Source organism: Pieris napi, chromosome 3 (assembly GCF_905475465.1).
Source record: "Pieris napi chromosome 3, ilPieNapi1.2, whole genome shotgun sequence".
Lineage (NCBI taxonomy): Eukaryota > Metazoa > Arthropoda > Insecta > Lepidoptera > Pieridae > Pieris > Pieris napi.
Window position 1 is genome coordinate 3772012 of NC_062236.1, and position 22978 is coordinate 3794989.

The 22978-nt window shown below is 31.3% G+C and overlaps 1 protein-coding gene across 3 annotated transcripts in view; it reads left to right on the forward strand.

Moving 5' to 3' along the window:
* The window catches only part of LOC125063151 (tolloid-like protein 1), a 72813-nt gene that overhangs the window by 25518 nt on the left and 24317 nt on the right, over positions 1-22978 (forward strand). For all 3 annotated transcript variants that reach the window (XM_047669406.1, XM_047669405.1, XM_047669404.1), the window contains exons 3-6: positions 16586-16833; positions 16918-17480; positions 17564-18076; positions 18973-19151. In XM_047669406.1, the coding sequence (XP_047525362.1) occupies positions 16586-16833; positions 16918-17480; positions 17564-18076; positions 18973-19151 (1503 nt within the window). The remainder of the gene's footprint in view (positions 1-16585; positions 16834-16917; positions 17481-17563; positions 18077-18972; positions 19152-22978) is intronic.

The following is a 22978-nucleotide window of genomic DNA, read 5'->3' on the forward strand; positions in this document are numbered from 1 at the left end:
GTACTATATAATTAAAAACTGCATTTCCTTTATGGCTAGCAATTTGCATATTAAAGCGATCCTCTAACAAGATTCTATTTATAACTATGACAACTGTCAGCGAGGAATATAAAATTAAATTGTATTTAAAATTGCGAGAAATTATGTTTTAAAAGACTAGTATGTATTTATATTCAAAAGAGAGCAAAACATTATTTAATTTAGATAAAGATTTATAAATAAATCTAGTTCTGGAAGCAGATTTTCAAATTTTGAAGAAAATTTCATGAACACTTGTTATGTCACGAAATCCTTAATGATCATGATAACTATTTAATAAAAACATGATGTTTTCAATAGATAATATACCTACTATATATCTAGGATCATACGCAAATAACTAAGAAATAAAGGTTTTCGCAAGTCTAGAGTCAACTGAAACTTTTTTGGCGTATTATTTACATATGTTTTAGGTTTGGTAATTTTTTTTTAACAAAACCTATAATATAATACAATATAAAAACGCAAAATTTCATTTTAACTTAGAAATAAATGTTATTTTTACTGCTACAACATTTCTTTCCTAAAACATTTCGTCGAAATAAATCTCATAAGAATTATATTTCCAGACATAAATATTAATTAGTTTTCCAAATATTTCAATGTAAACCAATTAGTCGGGAGAAAAATATTAGCTAAAAAGTCCTGCCAGAAACGAAACCCCGCATTTGTCATAGTTAGCGAGAATTTAGTGAGTCTGCCCTTAAACAAATGAGTTCGGGGTTGTTTATTGGATAAATATTTTGCACGTCAATGTGATATAGGTCTAACACAATTACATATTATTAAATTTTTGGTGGTATTTGCGACGACGGTGTTTGGTGTATTCGATTTAATGAACAACTTTATAATATCGCCCAACTCATAAAAGGCTTCACTGGTTGGGACATGTGCACCTATGGCGGAAGGCAGGCCGCCAACTCTCAAACTGGTGGTAAGAGACCATCCAATAGACAAAGGATGCGTTGATGGGACTGTGTTGTCAAGGACCTCGAAACAATAGGTGATCGAAATGGCCCCAAGAAACACGAGACTGATTGCGATGGCGAAAGATACTTGCTTGCTTTCCGTTCTACGCCTTTGATTTAAGAACTGGCACTAACTGTAAAATTAAAAGGATTAATATGTATTTATTTACTGACAAGTCTACAATAAGTGTACAATGTTGTCTATATGATTAAATGATTTTTGAATTTTGAAATTTGCGGACCATAAGTACCATAAGGAGCCGTACAGCCATTGATGTTGATGATATAATACGAGTATACATCTACATAATAACTATCTAGTTAAGAATAAAAATACAAAAGTACAACATAGAGTATATTAACAGTAATGGTTTAATATTTACAAATTTATTACATAAACTAGTGGGGCACATAAAAAGAAAACTTGGTGCACAACCGGGGATCAAACCCATGACCCACTGAGGCTCCAGCCAGACGTACACTGATATTTATATTATGTAAGACGAAACATTACTTTCAATCAACCGCTTAATTTTATTTATAGAAAAACTTTTCTATGAATGAACAGTCGAAGGAGTTTTTCATGGCGTGTGAAAGGTACCCTGTTGCCACATAATTTCACGCGCTGTTTGTCACTCTTTGATGGAATGCTATTACATTCACCACAAATGTTACGAATAAAGTAGAAAACCCGAAGTAAATAACGGGATAAAGAACTTAGAAAATAGGGAAAAGACAGAAATAGGTTTAGATATAAGTGTCTCTTTATTTAATATTTTGATGGTAAACATTTAGTAGTATGAGTCAAATTTTATTTACTAATGGTCTAAGATCCCGCTGCAGGATTGGTGTGCTCATCGACTTTTTGTTTAAAACCAAATTTTTATGTTTATTTATAATTAAGAGAATATATATTTATTGTGATTTGTGATTTTTTAGAATCTTCATATTAATTACCGTGATGTAGACGTTATTTTATTTAAAAACTAAATAAACGAAATTTTTTACCAAAAATCAATTAAAAATAATGGCGGCCAAATTTTGATAGGCACCCTAGTAAATATATATTCTCTTAATTATAAATAAACATAAAAATTTGGTTTTAAACAAAAAGTCGATGAGCACACCAATCCTGCAGCGGGATCTCGTACTATAAAACAACATTAAATAATTGCCATATTGTTGAGTAAGTTAATGTGAAAATATTTGGTTAATTATAACATTGAAGGTCCTTACGGGAATAGCAGATAAATTTTGCTTCAAAATCTATAAGTTAGTTAATAACATTATACAAGTAAAGATTCTAGTAAATTATAACATTGGTTTCGATTACAGGACTACGGATGGTGAAAAATAACATGTAAATAGTTAATTTTTCATAAAACTTAGTAGGAGAAACATATTTTGATAAGTCAACAGCCTATATTAGAATATGGCACAGGATATACATAAAGTGTAATTTTGATACAAAACCAAAGTTTTTGTTTAATAATACTAGCCAGTATTATTAAACAAAAACTGTTACGGTTGTTATGAAAGAACAATCCTGTTACGCAAAGGTGCCGAGTTTTCCATTATTTTCCTCTGTTTTATTCAGTTCTTCTGTTTTATTTCACTGACGGAAACAAAAATACTTAAAGCGTCTCAGCACAAAGTTTCAGATAAAACTAACGCAAAGAAACATCTTTGACGTCGGACTATATATATAAAATAATACTGTTTTTATTGAAATTTCCCTTATATTAATAATAAAATTATAAGTATGAAATAATTGTTTAATTAATACAAAATGACATGACGGTACCATGATAATAAAGAAACATTCTACTGAAATGTTGTCATATTAAGGCATATCAACATTTCAGTAGACTCTTAATCATTATATCAAATAGTCATAAGTCAAATTGATGTGACTTGCTGACTACAATTACTGAGAAGCGGTCATAACGTCGAGTAATAAACTTTGTGTTTATATCCGTTAAAGTAAAAAGTAGAACATGTCCGTACCATATGCAGAGTTGAGTCTTGTATCCTGACCTCATCCTCTGTAACCAGCTGTATCGACTTTTACAGACCATGATGATAGAGTAACGCCAACGTGGTAAACGCAAAATGTCAAGTCTGTGAAACTGTTGTTTTTATTGGCAATGAACGAGAAGTAAAGGAAGAAGATCTGTTAAAAAAGTTTTATTTAGATGTACTCGCGTTGGTTATAGAGAATATACATCGTTTATAAAACGAACAGATTACTATAAAAGCAACATTTCATTTCCCAAACATTCAAACTAAAAAATAACAAAGAGACTTTGAAGTGCGTAAAACGCGTTCATTCTATACAGTATTGGGTTTGATTCGAGGGCTCTTTAAATGGTCTCTGTTGACACTCAATTTACACTATAAATGGATAGCAGTTTGACCCTTATGTGTTTGAAATAAAGACTATTTTAGCCGAATATGACAATAAGCGTGGACGCGCACAAGTCTACCTCATTTACCGGTACTGTATACGTTGACAGGAGGTACGGATGTTGAATAATAAGAAAAATAATAAGAATAAGAATATATATATATATATGTTGGATTATTAAATATTTTTTGCCTGTATAGAATTATATAAAATTATAGAAAAGTTGATTACATTTTTAAATTCGCGCGTAAATTTAAATTAAATACTATTATTTAAACAATATTGTTTTTAATGACTGCACATTGTTTTTTTCGTTAATCTATGACTGTCTCAAAATACACTACTCACGCAGAATTAGCTCAATTGATCAGCATAGTCTGTGAAATAAATGCCCGCTTTAATAATTATCTATGGAATATTTAACAAAAACATACATATCTATTTATTAAGAGGTAACTATTAATCCAGTGTAATTTATAAAAAACGTTTACAATATTGTCCTATTTAATAGAAATATAACGGTAAAAGGCTGCTGTCGTTCCTGGCAACACCATTGTAATGCCGGAAGCGGGCTTTACGATCGGTGCAACTGTCAAAGTCCGTCGTTAATGCACGCGACTGTACCTACCGATCTATTGTGCACGCTTGCTTGCTACTCTATATTATATTCTTGTACACTCGAGTACAAAAATGACTAGTTTTAATATTTCTTTGAATGTTGAAGCAATATATTGATATGCCATCAACTCTTAAGCGATCATAATGATTTAAAATAGATGATCAACCAGGAGATTAAGATGATTTTATAATTCTAACTTTGCGCATATAAATTAAGCACATTTATAACTATTATTATGAATTAAATAAACCTTTGTTTAGCGAACGTTTTATTTAGATTCAAGTATATTTAAGGTGACGATTTGAATAATTTTCTTAACAATTTTGCTCTATTCAAAATTCGTTTATGACTGCTATTATCAGGATTACCTGGAAGAGATTGTTTAGTTGTGATAAGGTCGTCCGTTGCATTATATATTTTATATTTTGAAAATAGTTTTTATTTTAGGTAATATTTTGACGAGAAAAGACAAAAAATTAAAGTGATTAATTAGCAAATGACTAAACTCGTATTCATCTAATGTCAGTATGTGATAATAATTAACAAACTTCTTTTATTTTCTACATAACAGTACATATTCAATCGAGAGGAGTGCTCTATTGAAACATGATTCGTCCATGGGAACCATTGAATCGATCTCTTGGGGCGTAAAAGCATTACACATATATCACATAGATATATATTTATTATGGTTTAAACGACTAATTTATAAATAGCGATACGGATCAATACGTTTATTTTAATTGCTAATATGATAACAAATAAATTTAGTTCCGAGATAAGAGAAATTATATTTTACAAGATAAAAACACTTTAGCGCTTTAGAAAGCACAGCGTATGTAAGCAAAACAAGAAATATGTAAGTACGAGAATCTAAACTATATTAATTATTATCACATTATTAACAATTCTTACTTTTATAATATTAAACTATTAGCAATTCTTTCAAAATAAGAAGTACATTATCCCTTAGGAAGTAACATAGGCTATATTTAGTTCCAAAACAATAAACAAAATGTCTAGCCGTGCGAGGCTAGGAAAGACAGCGTGCTATTCGCAAGTATGAGTTAAGGTATGCTAGAACTAAGGCCGGTTTATCGCAAAGCTTTTGGAAGGAATTTTAATATTAAAACGGTTATGTGTGCTATATTATGTTATGGGGCCAACGGACAGGAGGCTCACCTGATGTTAAGTGATACCGCCGCCCATAGACACTCTCAATGCCAGAGGGCTCGCTAGTGCGTGCTTTTAAAGGGCGTTCAGGCATGCCAGTTGTTGATCATATTGCATAGATTTTGCATATGAATTTCAGTGGTGGTTTCAGCAAATTTTAAGTCGTAACGTAAAATCTACGTTTTAAGTCCCACAAACGCCGCATAGGGTAGATACATTTCTTACAACCCGTTCTACCTGAAAAATTTATTGTTTTATCGGAAAACAAACCTCGACGGTTATGTAACTCTAATAACAAAGATGGTTTAATACCCAATTATTACATTAGTATTAAGTAAGGTTAGCTAAAGACGAAGATGAAATTGCAAAAAACTAGGTATAGTAGGTATTATATTTGATATAATCACGAAACTTAACTTTGACATCAAGCCACAATCGTTTTACCTTTAAATAAGTTTTCCCAAAGGTGAGACCCCGACAAATTGATTTTAAGGCCCCTTAATCCGTGAATTTCGCACAAATTACTAAAATGCTTCGCTGAGTTCTTTATTGAATTTGCGTAAATGATGATATTTTTTTTAAAGTAGTGTTGTTTCGCGTCTTTCATGGGCTTCGTGTCTTTAGTCGTGTTTTTCAACACATTCAATAAACGTTGGACTTTTTCACTAATGTGGAAATTACGACATTTTTATTATATTTTTAGTAGTCAAAATCTGCCTTGCGATTATGTAACTCACTTTTCGAACTCTCACAGCGGTTTTCACAGCGGCGGACGCGCTCAAATCAGTCGTAAAGCAGTTATTTTACGATTTGGCATTCTGATAAGGAGGGAGCTTGTAGTTTATTGTTTATCAGAATGCCATATGGAATAAGATTTACTAGATATAATTATTTCACTAACAAGCTTTGTAGTAAGATAATGAAACGTAATAAAGCATGCTAGGAAGAATCAGAAACCTTAAAAATATATTTAATGTGATTTTATAAAAGATTTACGAGATACACTGTGCATTTCTAGTGAAGTGTTTAAGTGCGCAACCAAAGGTTTAGCGTTCAAAATCCATACTGCATCAATAGATTTTCTCTATCACAATCACTTGCTCGTACTGTGAAGGCATACATCGTGAGGAAGCATGTCTTAGAACCATGACGACGTTGGGCGATCGCAGGCTGATCACCTATTTGTCTATTATCGTAAATTTATCAAATTAACATGCAATATGGGTATCCTACTAATATTATAAACGATAAAGTTTGCTAGTATGGACGGATTTTTGTTACTCTTTCATTGAATTGATTTTAATGAAACATTACAATAATATAGTTTATACATCAGAATAACACATAGGCTACAATTTATAAAGATATTGTGTGAATTGTCCAAAATATCAAGTAAGTAGGAAAAAATCTATCATCTGCGAACTATTCTGGCGTGCGCTGCTAAAACCGCTAAAGTTACACAATTACACATATGTAATGTATTATGGAAATGTTTATCTTAAATAGTCCTACAAAAAGCCCGCCAATGTTTATATCCATATTTTGTGTGTAAGCCATTTTTGCCAAATTAGTGAACCATAACTACAATAAAATTGATAATTTATTTCAAATGTACATTTGGTAGTAATAAATTGATTCCTAAATGAATATTTTATCGCTTCTTGTATTTAATGTAGATAAGATATATCTTTTACGCTACACCATTTGGACAAATATTATTTTAATCCTGCACAGACGAAGTCCCGGGCACCAGCTAGTTATACAATATAATCGAAAGATTTTTAAATTTTAGAACAAAAATCTTTCTCCTTGACAACCAACTTTGCATATTAAAATCACTGTTCTCAATGTTATAGAATAATTCAGGTTTCCTATTGAGTTAACGTAACATTGAAGACGTACAAAGCTTTTGAGTTCAGTATTCAAGGTCTTTTCAAGCCTTTGTCAGTACAGAGTAACCTATTTTACTCATTTTACATGCTTTGATACTTTATCTGAGCAAATATTATTGATATTTTTACATTTTTCGTCATAAGACAGAGAAATCATCGTATATCGCAATAAATGAATATGCTTCTATGTAAGTATTACCCTTTGTATTCTTTATTTTATTTTTATTTTATTGAGAAAAAGCTTGCCAACGCTCGGCACACTGGCACATTGGTAAAAACAAACACAAAATACAATTTTTAATGTGACAAGCACTTAAAGGCAAACATGATATACATATAGAGATCATAACCTATTCTATTATTCTATAGTATTCTATTATTATACAGTTGATATTATTTTTCCTTATTATGATTGCTTGTGAGCGCTGTTACTTATCTATGTTTTTGATAGTACTATATTTACGAGTATCGTATATATGCGGCAAATTTAATAAATTATTTATTAAAAATAAAAAAAATAACAGAGAAACAATAACTACCCTTATAATATAATAACTAAAATATAATATTAAAAGGCTATAAGGAAATAGCAAAAAGGTTAGTTGACATCACAGGAGACCGAAGAGCTGGCAGCTACCTCGGATAAAGATTTAGTCTAGCTATTCAAAGGAGGAACGCTGCCAGTATCTTCGGATCCTTGCCTAAAGGGACTCGTTTAATAATATATTTTAGTTATGTATTATAATTTAATAAATACATATTATGTAAAATTGGACAGTCCTTCCCACGCCCAAAACCCCATAAGCTTTTAAAACAGTCAATCGTGAAACAATATGATCTTTTTTCACGTCACCAATGAACAAAGAAAAAACTATTATCTAGTTTAAAACTGCGCAATCAACGCTCTGTTATCGGTTATTGAATTTCCCTTTGAAGATAATAAAAACCCGCATCAGCTGCTTTGCCAATAAAGCTTTTCAGCGCCAATTATTATCGATCTCGTTTAATTTACTTGAAATAAAATCTTTTTGAAGTTATACTTCTTTAGGCGCGTTATGAAAATTTGATGAGAGTGAAATTTTACGATGCGCGCGCACCTATGACACAAAATTCGGAGTGTGATTATAGCGTGCGCAATCTACAAAAGAAATAGAATATAAGCTAACTTCACGCATATTCTATTTCTTAGCTTAGCAGCTTAACAAGAATTTTGAATATCCATGACAATTGACATCTGACAATGACATTTACCTTTTAAACAAATATAGGAGTTTGAATTATTGTTTAAAATAAAAGATTATCTATGTATCTAGTTATTTTCATTATACAAGTGCGAATTTTATATGTGCGTCTGAATTATAATCAGAAGTGATTTAAATTTAATATCTAAATCAAAACTAATTAATATGATAAAATATTTGTGAAAAAACTGTGCCAACCTTCCTGAGTGCTTCAATACAATTGAGGTTAACTATCCGTAGGTATTATCGAGTATTATTGTTGATTAAAACTGAAACATGAACCATTATTCATTGCTTATGTTTATTGCGTTTGTTACAGCAACGTTTTAGAAATATTCTATATATCAATAATTGAGAACAAAGATTTAAGCACGAATACTAATAAGGAGAAAATGAAGGCTTGGAGCGATATAACAGAGAAGTAAACATTTTAATAAGTACCTGCATCTCAAAAAAATGACCACATTATTTAATCAAAACATGTAATTTTTCAGATTTAATCTAGCAAATATAAGGACAAGAGACAAAAAACAATTGATGAATCAGTGGAAGTGCACTAAATTGAATACAAAAAAAGAGTTGTCATCTTATCGCCGTGAAACATCTAAAACTGGAGGTGGAACAAAGCCACCATCACCTTCTCGAGACACAATGGATATGGCAGAGATGATACCGCAACGGTTTGAAGTAGATTTCAATGAATTTGATTGTGATGGTGTCGACGTAGGAATGTTAATTATAAATATGATGTATGGTGATGTTCAAGGTTCAACCTTTCAAGCATAGGCATATGCTCACAACAGTACTTTATTCCCCTACAGGTAGTTAGAGATATTGTAATACCGCAAAACATCCATGTTGCACTTGTAGTACCGAAACTCTGTCCAGCCAGAAGTGAGCCCATTCCCACTTATAATGGACAGTGGGTATAATACACCTTAATACCTGAGTGCGAACCACTCACCATGATACTTAAATTAATAGATGTTATTTATATATTTCAGGATATTACAAATAAAATCATTTTGGAAACAATTGATATCCCAAAAGCCAACAATGACAAGGTAATAAATCAGTTTTGACATAACTTGAATACTAAAAAAGCCAAACAAAGGTGTGCACAACAGTGACAACATAACTTAACAATTTCATTATTTTGTAGGATTAAAGAAAGGTTAAAGAAAATCATGTCGAACTGAACAACAAGAATCCCCAAACAACTCCAAAGAAACCTACAAGGAAGACACCGGTATTATATTTAAATTATCTCTATCTCTAAATAGAATAAAAGAAAGTTGCTATCCAGGTCTGTAGCATGTGCTACAAATTATATTATTAACACATTTATATAATTATATTAATATAAATGTGTTAAAAAATTTATAATATGAATTATAAAAAAATTTAAGTTTTGCATGGACAGAGCTTAAATTAATATTCTCTTATTTGTTGCAGAAAGCAAGTAGTAGTTTTAGTTTTGGAGAAGCCTCGTAGATGCACAACCAAGTAATGATTAATTTAAAATTACAAACCGAAATTCTGATGAAGACAGTCACTTAAAAATAAATAGTATAATGAAATAAAAATGTTTTAAAGATAAATAGTGTTTTATTTGTTTAATGTAAGAGAATAATAATAAATATTTATTTAATTAATTTTTCAAATGTAAACTGAACTTTATTGACTTTAATGACTCCTTTTCCAGTCTTTGATTATTTAATTGTAATTAATTATTTGCATGCAATCAAAAACTATTTTTAATAATGCCAAAGAAGTATAACTTCTTACGCGCGTACATAAGTACACGCACCCTTTTTTTTTTATCTGCCATTACTTTGCGTTATATTAGTCTGAAAAAATATTTAATATATATTGATATTCTAGAATCAATCATATACTTTTTTCATTCGGCAGTGTTGGCTTAAGCCTAATCTTCAACCCTGAGGTCGTGCGTTCGAATCACGGGGTTGCAGCAATGTAATTTTCTTTCTATGTTCGCAATTAGCTTTTGATCTTACAGTGAAGGCAAACATTGTGATGAATCCGGCATGTCGTAAGCCCAAAATCAACGACGCGTGTCAGACACAGAAGGTAGATTATCCATTTTTTTATAAAAATAACAATGATCATAGAATACATTCCCATACCAATCCATATCCACTCGCAGCTGCCCGCATTAATTTCCTGTATTATAGCAAAAAAATTGCATCCTCTTCAACAATATTAGTTTTATTTCAAATATAGGAACCTAAGTTGAAATTTTTCGAGTTTATTCTCGGTTGTAGACAAAAGCGGTAGAATCCTTTAGAGTGCCGTTATTTTTAAATTTGAATTTCAATCATTATTACACTAATGATAACTTTTGTATCGTACGTCCGATTGGAATAATTCACAGTTACTGAAATAGCCTTGAATATGAAGTGATTTGTTTGGATAAAGACAAAGTAACGAAAAGTATGGCCTAGTTTGAACTGGCGTATTGCATATGAAAAGGGTGGTTATTGTGACATCAAATTGTGTGAACTTCTATTGATGTCTTCTATAAAACTGTTGTACATCACTTTGCTCTATTCTTTATTAAAATATTATATATTAGGGAAAATATAGGATTCTTATGGTGAAAGAATTTTTCAAATCGATACAGTAGTTTTGGAGCCGATCCAATACAAACATAATCCTTATTATAATATTAGTGCAGATAAGTAGATGATTTTAACATTCTTTGTAGGAATAGCAGGAAAACAGAATAATAGAATTCATAATAATTTTTAGATCAATGATAGCCAAGCCGTCATTGGTATATCGCCTGACTTGACTTGACATATTGAGGAAATGGCCACGTCTTTGACTCAAAAACATTCGTCATATGTTAGCCTTAAAAGGATAACCCAATAATATATCTGCCTGCATTTGTAGTGACGGGACTTAATACATTATTTCATACTTTAATTCTTTATTACCTTCACTTCCGTTTGAAAGCGAAATGTGTCAAAACAATAGAGTTTGAATAGAGTCGGTATGGCGTGCGATGATAATTTTAAAGTTGGCTTCGAAAAGGCAATCTCTGCGCAACACCGAGCGTACTTAAACAATGCTGGGGAAATAGATAAAGCGGCCTTTTAAACTATTATAAAGTGTGTATTTTTTAATGAAATATTATGTTTAACATGTATTTTTTGTCATACATTGATGACGGTATATTTACGGCTATACTTAATACTTTGTAAAAAGTACTTTACTTGTTTCTATCAAATACAACTGTTAATGAACTACTATTTTGTTACTTATATTAAACATTATTTATTTATTTATTACAGAAATTATTTCTTACAGACTATGCCAATAAGATAATGTCGAGAAACATAAAATAAAATATAATAAAGTACATATATAATATTAAACACAATATACACAATATCGCTGTGAATTCACTCTGCGAACATATAAATATGTCGATAGTGTCGGAGACAGCATTCAGTAGGCGCAACGTCTTTGATAACGGGGATCTGTGCAATCTGCTTATCGAGTTTTACAAAAAACATAATAATGTCTCTGTATTCTGACGAAATGATATGCAAGGCGCTGCATTTCATTTGCATACTAACAGGATTTGTAATAGACATTAAAAAATTGTAAAAGTATATTAAGAAATAAATAGTCCGTGCTGAGTCACTCATTCAATACGTTTCAGATAATGTTGTTTTTTAAGTATTTGTTCGAAGTTTCTGCCCCAAACAATTTTTTACATCGTTAGTTTGTTTCGATTTATGACTATTAAACATAAATTTGCACTATATTATTCACTAAAGACTTATAAAAAAAATTATGTATGTATATATTTTGTGTGTGTGTATATTTTGTAACTTTTTGTAAATTTTTCAAGGAATAAATGAGGCTTAATTATTATTATTATTATATTAAGAAATAGGAAATATATATATAATATATATATTTCATACTTCAAATGAGATATTCGTCTCCCGTATAAATCATTTAACCCGCTTCATTTACATAAATTATTAGAGACGACACATTAAAACAGTACCGACCGCTCTAGCACCTATAAATTGATAAATAACTAAACTTGAACTTTATTTTAATAGCATAAGGTTTATTTTTGCGCGTATAAAACATAGTTATTGGAGGTGTTTTGTGGCCGCATCATAAGTAACGCAGAAATTATCGCGAGTACCTCATAACTTGAATGAGAGCAATTTTCCAAAGTGAATTTTCTATGAAATCGTTCATCCTTTAATGTTATTATTTAAGTCCGCGTTCGCGAATAATTGATGGTCTTTAAAAATCTTTTAATTACATGCACTATGTTACAATTGTCTGTGCCGTATTTGTTGTTTTATATATAATGGCATATCAATTAACAAAGCTAAATCAGCCCAAAAGCAGTTCTAATTACTAGTAATACTGTTTATTAAATGTGCATATATTGCAAGATCTTTAAATTAACCACTTTTCAATGATCGATACTAATAGTGTAGTCATTGATTATTAGTACCTTTATAGAAATATAAATGATTCGTTTGATACAGTTGATAAAGCCATTAGTCCGATATACTCGTATATATAAAAGAAATACTAGTTTCCTCATCGGATTTTACGATGACAAATTATTTAGTAGGATTAAATTACCGTAGTAGTATTGTGTAATAAACGCGTTTCAACCGCAAAGTATTTAATCTAATACTGGATTAATAAAAGATGTTATAATAAGACAGGTATTGAATCATCTGCTATATAAAATTCTCGTGTCACGGTGTTTATAAATAAACTCCTCCGAAATGGCTCGACCGATTTTTGTGATATTTTGTGTGCATATGGGTTAGGTCTGCGAATCCCATATTTTCTTATTTTTAAAACAATTTTTTTTTGTTTTTATTTTTTTATGATACAAAATTACAGACAACCCTTAATTTTCACCCCTCTACGAACAACCTATTATAGTAGATAGTTATTTTTATGGAACTAAAAAAATGTTTTATGGAAATAATATACATGGCAAAACAAAGTTTGCCGGGTCAACTTGTTGTTCTTTTATTTATTAAAAACATAACGTAAATTTTTAGACATTAAGATTTCTTCGATAGTATAGAAAAACCTTATCCCCACATATTATATTATATACATTAGGCTGTCAACAGCAGAGCAACTCGCTTCAGTACACCGCTGTTACTGCGCTGAATAGCGCACTGAATCAAACAATTTGGAACTACGAGTTAATCTTAAGAAAAATATAGAATTGTTACCGCCTCCATAGTGTGTCACCGGAGGTCCGAGATGTGGGGTTCGAAGGCTATACCTGTTTTATACTATAAGTTTTGCGAGATTAACAATTAAAAAATCTCGTATTGATTTAAAACATTCAACACCGAATCTTTTACGTTACAAGAAAAGAAAAGGTTCGTGATTGATCGTGAATCGTGTTACAATTTTAAATAATGACAACGAACCATCATTGTGTTTCCAAAAGAATATACCAATCTCCTTGGTACGCCTACTACATATTTAAATAGTGTTTTTATTATTTACATAACTCAACGTGACGTATTCTCTCCACCACCAAGATGTAAACGTTATAAAATATTCGACTTATTATGTAAAAACAACTTTTTGACGTGATAACGTCTTTAAAATCGTTTTAGTCGGGTGACATGTTCAGAAACTTGTGTCACACCAAAACCTCACGAGCGCGATCGCAGGTATAACGAGAGAGAGACGGACCGATCTCCCGTCTCATCTCGAGCGCTGCCAGTCATTCCGCGAATGTATGAAGAAAACTGTATATCATAGTCGAATAAGTAAACTTGTCATTTTACACCCGAAATTTATCATCAAAAGTGTGAATAAAACGATAGATGTAATTTAAAATTTGAAAAAATTGTTATCTTCATTAATTAATGAAGATTACCTTACTTCCCAAAAACTTATATCACCAATAAGACGTTATCACGTAAACATCTCGATCGTAAACCTACTTTACAAACAACCAATATTTTTACAATTAGAAGCATCCATGTAGATTAAAGACCCAATTCCAGGACGTGTCGTCATTGGCAAACTGCAGTATCTATGTATAGACAGTCAACAATTGCATAACATAGGCCTTGATAACTACACGGGCCGCAACTCAAGGTCAATAGCATACCTATTGTTCAACTTAGGTTACACTTTGTAAAATAACTAGTTTCTGGCCCAAGTTCCATCCCTGGAGTCTCGTATTGTGCGTGTTAATAAAACTTTCTTTTGGATACATTTATGATATTATGTTAGCAAAAATGTATTTGAATACTATAGTGAAAACATAAATTTTGGAGTCAAAAATAAAGTACCAACAGGGGTCTTCACTGTTATATATTCCATAACTACTATTTTTATAGCAAGATTCAATTCAACAGGTTCTAGTCAATTGGAATAGAATCTTTAATATTTTAAAGTGTATTTTATAGTGCTTAATAACTAGAAGTAATATTCTGAAATTCTTGTATTACCGCCCTTGGATACTATATACGAAGACAAAAATATCACCGAGTAGTTTTAACGGCCGGAACATATATTTATATACAAATATTTTCATAATACTCTACCTAATGTATGAAAAATAAGGTAAATAGAGTATTATGAAGATCCTATATTCCATATCTTTTTGTAACATGTGCCTTTGTATCATAGTTGTTAGGACAGCAGCCTAAATAGGTAGACAGGATATTAGTACTTATAAAAAAGGAGAATGCTTACATACATTACATGTCATCATGTAACTCCAATAATTTTGAAGACTGAAATTCAATTGTGAGGTTTTTATTTATAAACCTATGTATGCCCTATTAATTGCGTATTGTACTCGATAAATGTATGACATAAACAAAATTCTGTTATACATGATTTCCAAGGGATATTATATTTGGAATACGCGAAATTTGATTTACGTAAATCAAGACACAGTGGCAGTAAATCTACATAAAGTTTATCTAGTTCTAAAACTTCGTAATATTCTTCTTATACTTTAAATGAAATTCTTAACTAGTTTCAGTTTAGTCCCGAACTAGTAAAAGTGCGGAAATTGAAACAACGTAACAAAGAAATAATAAATTGCTTTAGTATTGTGAAAGCTCCGTTGAATGCTTTTATTACTGTTAAACATTCGGCAAAAGGTTTATAAACGTAATGGGGAAATGTGAATCGACCTTTAATTTCATATTAGTGGAATCGATTATTGAATATTGCACATGGACCCTCGAAATTAATACATCATTAAATTTCAAATGTAACTCAAACAAAAACTCGCAGATACTATATAAAAGTTATCTATTGGAAGAGTTGAATAATACTAGTTTACAAATAAGTTAGTGAATTATGCGAGTTCGTAAGTATCTTAAAAAGAGAATAGAACTCACATCCGATGGGTAAATTTTATCGAAGTTTTTTTTATACTAGTCAAACGAGGAGTGTGTTCTAGTCATCAGGAAATTCTGCTTAAAACTTTAAGCAGAATTTCCTGATTACTAGAACACAAAGGCTGTCCTAGTCCAATTTAATTAATTTTTAATTCCTTCCTTTCATACGTTTATTACATTATTTACCCACAAAAGTAACTGGCCCTTTATCAGTCAATAACGTATTGTATCGGAAAATTGTAATCGGCAGCTATAATTAACGTCAACAAGGTGCCACAATGAATATTCATATTCCCAGGAACTATCGTAAAGCATGTTATCCAATTCGCGTCGTGTATGCGTGTGTTGAGAATTAATTAATTGGCAGCGAGCGTTGGGCCGCAGATGGGGCAGAAACATGCGGTCATTACATTTTATGGTCGTAGCAGATGGCAACGTCGCTAATAGCTTACTGCAATTCACGCGCACTACGGCAGCTACGGCGAATTTGAAATTCAGATCAATTTGATTATTCAGACATTATTGGATTTATGTCCGGATGGTTTAATGACTCTAATACCCGTCAAACAAACAACAACAAGGAAATGCAATGACAATATCATAAATGTCACTAATCAAAAAACTATGACAGTTAGAAACCACTTTTTATAAGCATAATTTAATTGCTACTTGGTATTTAATTGAATGGGGAGTTCTGAACTTCATTAACTTATTTTGCATTGAAAGACGTAACGTCTTCTCGATTTGATGCAAAGTTTTGTAGAAATATTTAAAGTAATTATCCAAGAAAGCTTCATTGAGATATTTAGTATTATCCATAATTTGTTCTATTTGCAGGTAACTTTCAAGGAGATATCGCAATACCAGACGTCGATTACTACAAACCTAGAAACGCTCCGAGTTCCTCTAAAATTAATAAATCCCTTCAAGAAGAAGTTGAAAGACTAAAAAAGGAAGTCCTGTTGGAGGGTCTTCAAGTAGAAGAAGAGGGATTGCCTGACATTCTAAGAAAAAGAACCAAACAACCTTTACAGTTATCACAAGAAAAACCGAAAAAGTATAATGAAGCTTCTATTTCTTCTAAGGTAAATGCACATAACATTGTAATCTTTGGATAATAGTATCTTTCCTTTTTTGTGATTATTTATTAATTTAATAATAATTTTCAGGTTTTACCAGCAGGGCTGGACAAATCTCTTTTGCTAAAAAATGGTAAATTACCGCCTGGTGAAAATTTGGATTACCTTGAGCCTATCAACTCCGTAAATCAAACTAATCATAATATTGTTGTTGATAACTTGACAGAATCAGAAAGCCTAGAACAAGACGGCGTTTTAGTTGTAAATATTTCAAATGATAATGTAATGAATCTTGACGAACTCTATACAAATATTAAGTTGTCAAATAATTCACCTAAAGCAGAAGAAGTCAAAAATAAAATACAAAGTAACAGTCGTGAAATAACTGGGGATTCAAATAATAATAACAATATTAAATTCAAGTTGCCAGAAAACGCAACAGTGGCACCTGCACCAACGAACGGAGACTTGTCATCTAGTGCTCTAGATGATAGCAATCAAACTATAAATAGGGCCGATAAAACGAAGTATAAACTAAAACCAGACATAAATGAAACTAACGATTTACTAAAACCCACGGAAAGCCTACAAACTTTGATTGATGACTCTAGTGAACACAAGCGGCACAGAAGAAGGAGACATAATAGAAGGAGGTAAGCAGAAATGGGTGTATTGTTATTACGAAATTAAATTTATATTTAAAATTGTATTTATTATAATGCAAAGTTTCTTCCAGACTACGCAACATACAATCCATTGAGGAATTGGATAAAAATAGATCGAAGTGGTCAGACGAAAACGATCAACAGAAAAAGAAGTTTTTTCGCCATCATAAGAAATTTCGAAATGAACTGGAATACAGGAAATTTGAAATACCCGAGCATGAATTCGAAGAAAAGTTTGACGTTAAGCCACCGCCAAAGGCGCCTCTAAAGAACAATACAGAAATTTTCAAAGACTGGTTTTTTCGCGATTCTGATATAGACTTAGAAGAAGCCGAAAGTCAATTTTATAATAATACTGAGGATAAAATAAGGCACCGTAGTGCCCGCGCAGCGACAAACCGAAAAGAGCGGATATGGGAAAATGGTGTGATTCCATATGAAATAGACGGGAACTTTAGTGGGGCTCATAAATCTCTATTCAAACAAGCTATGAGGCATTGGGAAAACTTTACTTGCGTCAAATTCGTCGAAAGAGATTCCGAACTACATAGGGACTACATTATTTTCACAGAGCGGCCGTGTGGGTGAGTAAGCCAATATAAATACTTATATAAAACAGAAATTCGACTTAACTTCACAAACATAAATGATTTACTATATTAAAAAAAATATTACAATTTTTAGACGGCGATTACAATAAATTCTAAATGAATGCGTAAGCAATTTTCCTGTTTAATCAAAATAAGCCAAATCGATTCAATTGGCGAATTAATATCAAGTTATACAATTTCATATCCAAATTGCCATTGCCCAAATTTAATTAATTTCGTTAGAAGTTCTTTTAGCACAAATATTTCATTTCTAAATAAGATGAAATTACGCTATGTCGTTACCTCATTTTAATTAGAAAATCTATGTTAAAATTATCGTACTGTTTATGTTTAACATTTGTTAGGACTCCACCTAGCTATCATCCTACGCTTAATTGTTAGTTAAATGTACATTGTACATATATTGTCAAAGCTTAGACCAAAAATAATAGAACGAATTATTTATTGTGTAATTATTATATATACACTAGGATTCTATATGGAAGTATAGAACTACTCCTTCTTCTTTAGTACTTCTTTATCGCTCGGTTTCTATATGCATATCTAATATCAGCCAAACATGCTATCAAGCGAAGTTACTATGAGAACTAGATTTTGAATTGAAATTCCATTTAATAGCACGAGTAGATCGATTTGTATTGTTTAGTAAATAATATTCGTCATCGATAAAAAATAAAATATGTTTATTATGATCTCTAATCATCGGCAAAGAAGACAGAGGGTGTAGGCCGAAAGAAAAAGTCGGCGTAATAAACTCCGTACCCTTTTAAAATATCAAATTACTATGGCAAACATAGATAGAACAAAAATAGATTGATCATTCGAGAATTGCTATGAAAATGCTACTAATAAACTTTCTTATATATCAGGTGTTGTTCCTTTGTCGGAAAACGTGGTAACGGTGCTCAAGCGATATCAATTGGAAAGAATTGCGATAAGTTCGGTATCGTAGTACACGAGCTGGGTCACGTGGTCGGCTTCTGGCATGAGCACACGCGACCCGACAGAGACAGGCATGTCCAAATCATCAGGGACAATATTATGACAGGTATGTAAAAAACACTTATTCATAAAAATCATCATCATCATCATCATCAATGGTTATAGTCCTTCGTGGGCGTTATCCTCCTCGATTACACTTCGTGGCGTCGTCTAGGATGTTAAAAAGTTCTTCATTGTAGCGAATACGCCAAATACAAAAATTAGATTTAGATTTAGATTAGAAACATAGATTTTTCTAAGAATCTTCCACTCGAAAATAAGGAGAGAAACCTCGTCTTTTTTGCTAAGTGGCCAGGTTTCAGAACCATAAGTGAGCACTGGTCGCAGCAGAGTTTTGTACAGAACAAGCTTGGTATTCTATCTGTGAAGTCACCATCGGAAATATCTAGGAAGCCAAAGAAGCAGCGATTTGCTATCATGATGCGTCTTCTGATCTCTCGGCTGGCTCTATAGTCATAAAAATATATTTATAATACGTATAAAAGCATAGTTAAAATACAGTTTTACATTTAATTTTCGTTTAAGATTACAAAAGTATCCCGATGTAACGCCTATATCAAGAATTTATTATGTTATTAGTGGAACAATGTGCATACTATTATCATAAGTATTAGTAATGAATGTGAAAACATCACACTATTAAAAAATCACTACAAGTAAAAAAGATCTGTGTGATAGGATAATATATAATAACATTTGTAAACACAGTCAAAATCGCACTAACTCTATTACCAGGTTAACTAACTGAACTTAACTAAGTCGTTACTCTTTTTTAATACAGGCCCTTATATTTTTCTTTTATCCGATCAAACCCAGAACCCCATTATTTATGTTTACTGATACAACGTATAACATATTGGATACAATATCCCGCTTCATTTGCTATCCCTAAGATAAGAATAATAAATAATTGTCGTACTAAGGAAAGTCTTCGATACAATCAAGTGATTATTTATCACTTATCGCTGGATGTAGTGAACGGCATGAGATAATTCCAAAATGGTGAAAAAAATATTTGCATCATGCAGTACGATATTCATTTTAAACTTTAAATCACTTTAAAAATTCCATTTTAATATTATCGGTTGCCAATATCTTCTATTATTTATCTATATAATTATAAGATTTTTAATAAGCAGTTATAGCTATTCATAAATATAACTTTAAATGAATTTCAAAAATTATTTTTTATCTCTATTTGTGGCCCATGTCATTAGCGTTAATTCGGTCTTTCGTAATTAATGGACTATCTAAAATAAAAATAACATTTCAAACTGAACATTATACCGAATAGTTCTTAATATATTATGTGCGTTCAATAATGCGTTCAACAAACCTTTTTAAAGCTTTTTATAAATAGATTCAAAAAGTAAAAATATGTCTTATCATGTATATTTAAGTGCCTTAAATAAACATATTCATAAGAAACCTAACAATCTCTAAATCAAACATCTATTATCAATTAAGTGTTTCAATTTTTAAATACAGCTACTTAAGGTAATTATATTCATGAAGGTGCTTAATGAATAGCGGAAGTGTTTTACCTGTCAACAAATGTAAGCCGTAACTGGAAAATTAAAACGTCTTCCCCGGTTCGAAATTGCTTAAGTGGCATGGCGTGTACTCAATCACCCACTGTGGGAGCTGTTAACTGTAATTACGTAATCTACTTATACAGACAATTGTGTTAATTAATAATGAAACGATTCAGTTCTCTGAAAGCTTTACATGAAATACATAAGGTTGTTAGATTAGTTGTATACAAATATTCTTGCTATATAGAATACATTCAATGTAATTAGTATATTTATTATACCAGCTCCGTCTTCACAAGGGTGAGACTTAAACCTTCAATCTTTGTTAATATACAGCTTGCCCGTTCCGTATTCTTAGCTTAGCATTTCCACAAAATACCTTAAAACGATAGAAGGTGAAAATATGGTTTCCATTATAATTGCGATAACATAAATTGAAAATTGCTAATTTTCTTCTTTCTAAAAGCAAAATTTTTGCAATACTTCGCCACCACAGATGTAAAATGCACGCATATTAAAATGTTCACCTTTACACTGCGTACGAGTAAAAGAATAAGGAAATAACAACACTTTGGTGCCCCAGTTCATTGGGGTCACGAGACTGCCCCCTAACAAGGTAAAAAGTAGATTTGTAATAAAATACGATCTAAAACTGTAGACGTGCTGTAGGACGCAGTGCTTAAAAACACTGTGCTAATCTACTGATAAGTTTATTTTATCTAATACTAGCAGACCGGCCAAGCGTTGCTGTGACTAAGGTTTTAGTTATATTATATAGTAGTAAACTATTCAAGGGAAACGGTAGGAGAACACCAGTAATGGGGACCACCATGTTTTTTTGGTGGTTATGCCACCAAAAATTATTTGAATTAAAATTAATAAAAATTATTATTAAATTGTAGCTTATGTGAAACGTTGGTACTTTCAACACAGCGCCATCTGTTAGAATTATGACTATCAAATAATAAACAAATATTTTGCAATAAAATAATATTGCGGATATAAATTGAGATGTAAGCTATCCTATCTTTTAAGTTAGATCAAACCGCACACGGTGTGCAAATTTGATTGAAATCGGTTCAGTAGTTTAGGAGTCCATAGCGGACAAACAACGTGACACATAATTTATATATATCTAATATATAAAATTCTCGTGTCACAGTTTTCGTTGCCATACTCCTCCGAAACGGCTTGACCGATTTTGATGAAATTTTTTGTGCTTATCCGGTATCTATGAGAATCGGCCAACATCTATTTTCCATCCCCCTAAATGTTAGGGGTAGTCCACCCCTAAATTTTATTTTTTAGACAAAATTTTTAATTTCTATTTTTTTATGATACAGCATTGAAAAATACATACAACCCCTAATTTTCACCCCTCTACGATCAACCCCTATTTTTTATTATACATAAATGATAAACATGGCAAAACGACGTTTGCCGGATCAGCTAGTTTTACTATAAATTTCTAATATCGGTAACGTTGATACATTTAGATATTGAACTTGTTTGTCGGCTGTGGTAATTTCAATTTGATTTTCCTTGTGCTTTCTTTGGGACACGTACGGATTTATTTCGGTCCAAAGTCGAGGGGTTTATATTGAATTGCTAATTCCGTCAAAGATACGTCATAACCGTAAAGTGTGAGTGCGTCGTGTTACGTGTAGCCTTCAAATGTGGTGCTTGACCCGAATCTCATTGCGGCTCAAATCTTTACAAACAGCACGTTGCGTAGCTTTATTTATAAATAGTCCGCGTATTTCTTTAATTATATAAGTTGAATATATTTCTTTAAAAGATTTTTTCGTCTAAAACAAGGAAATGAAATGTTCTTAACGTTAACAGGTAATTTGGAAAAGGTGTACCGAAATTTAATGTATTATTGCCCTATGCATACGACCTTATTGAAATAAAATATTCCCTATATAGCGTGCGTGGTCACGGTGACTGAAGACAAAAGGTGTTGAATGTCAAAAAGTATCACAGCTGTAGAAAAAGTTGTGTTATCTGTATTTATTTCCCCGGTGTTGGTATCGACTTCAAATCCGTTAAAAAAGTGTTTTTCTATGTCTAAAAGTTATGTCAATAAAAGACAATACAAAAATGTGTATTATATACATTGTGAATATATTTTTACTTATTTTCTTTATTATATTATATTTATTGAAATAAAATATTCCCTACAACTAAAATAATGAAGTACAATTCATATATGAAATAAAATATTCTTATACAACTAAGATGTAATTAAAAGTTAAAAATATATTCAAAATGTATATAATACACATTTTTTTATCGGAACAGTTTTTTTTATCTCATGACTCACATGCCATGACCA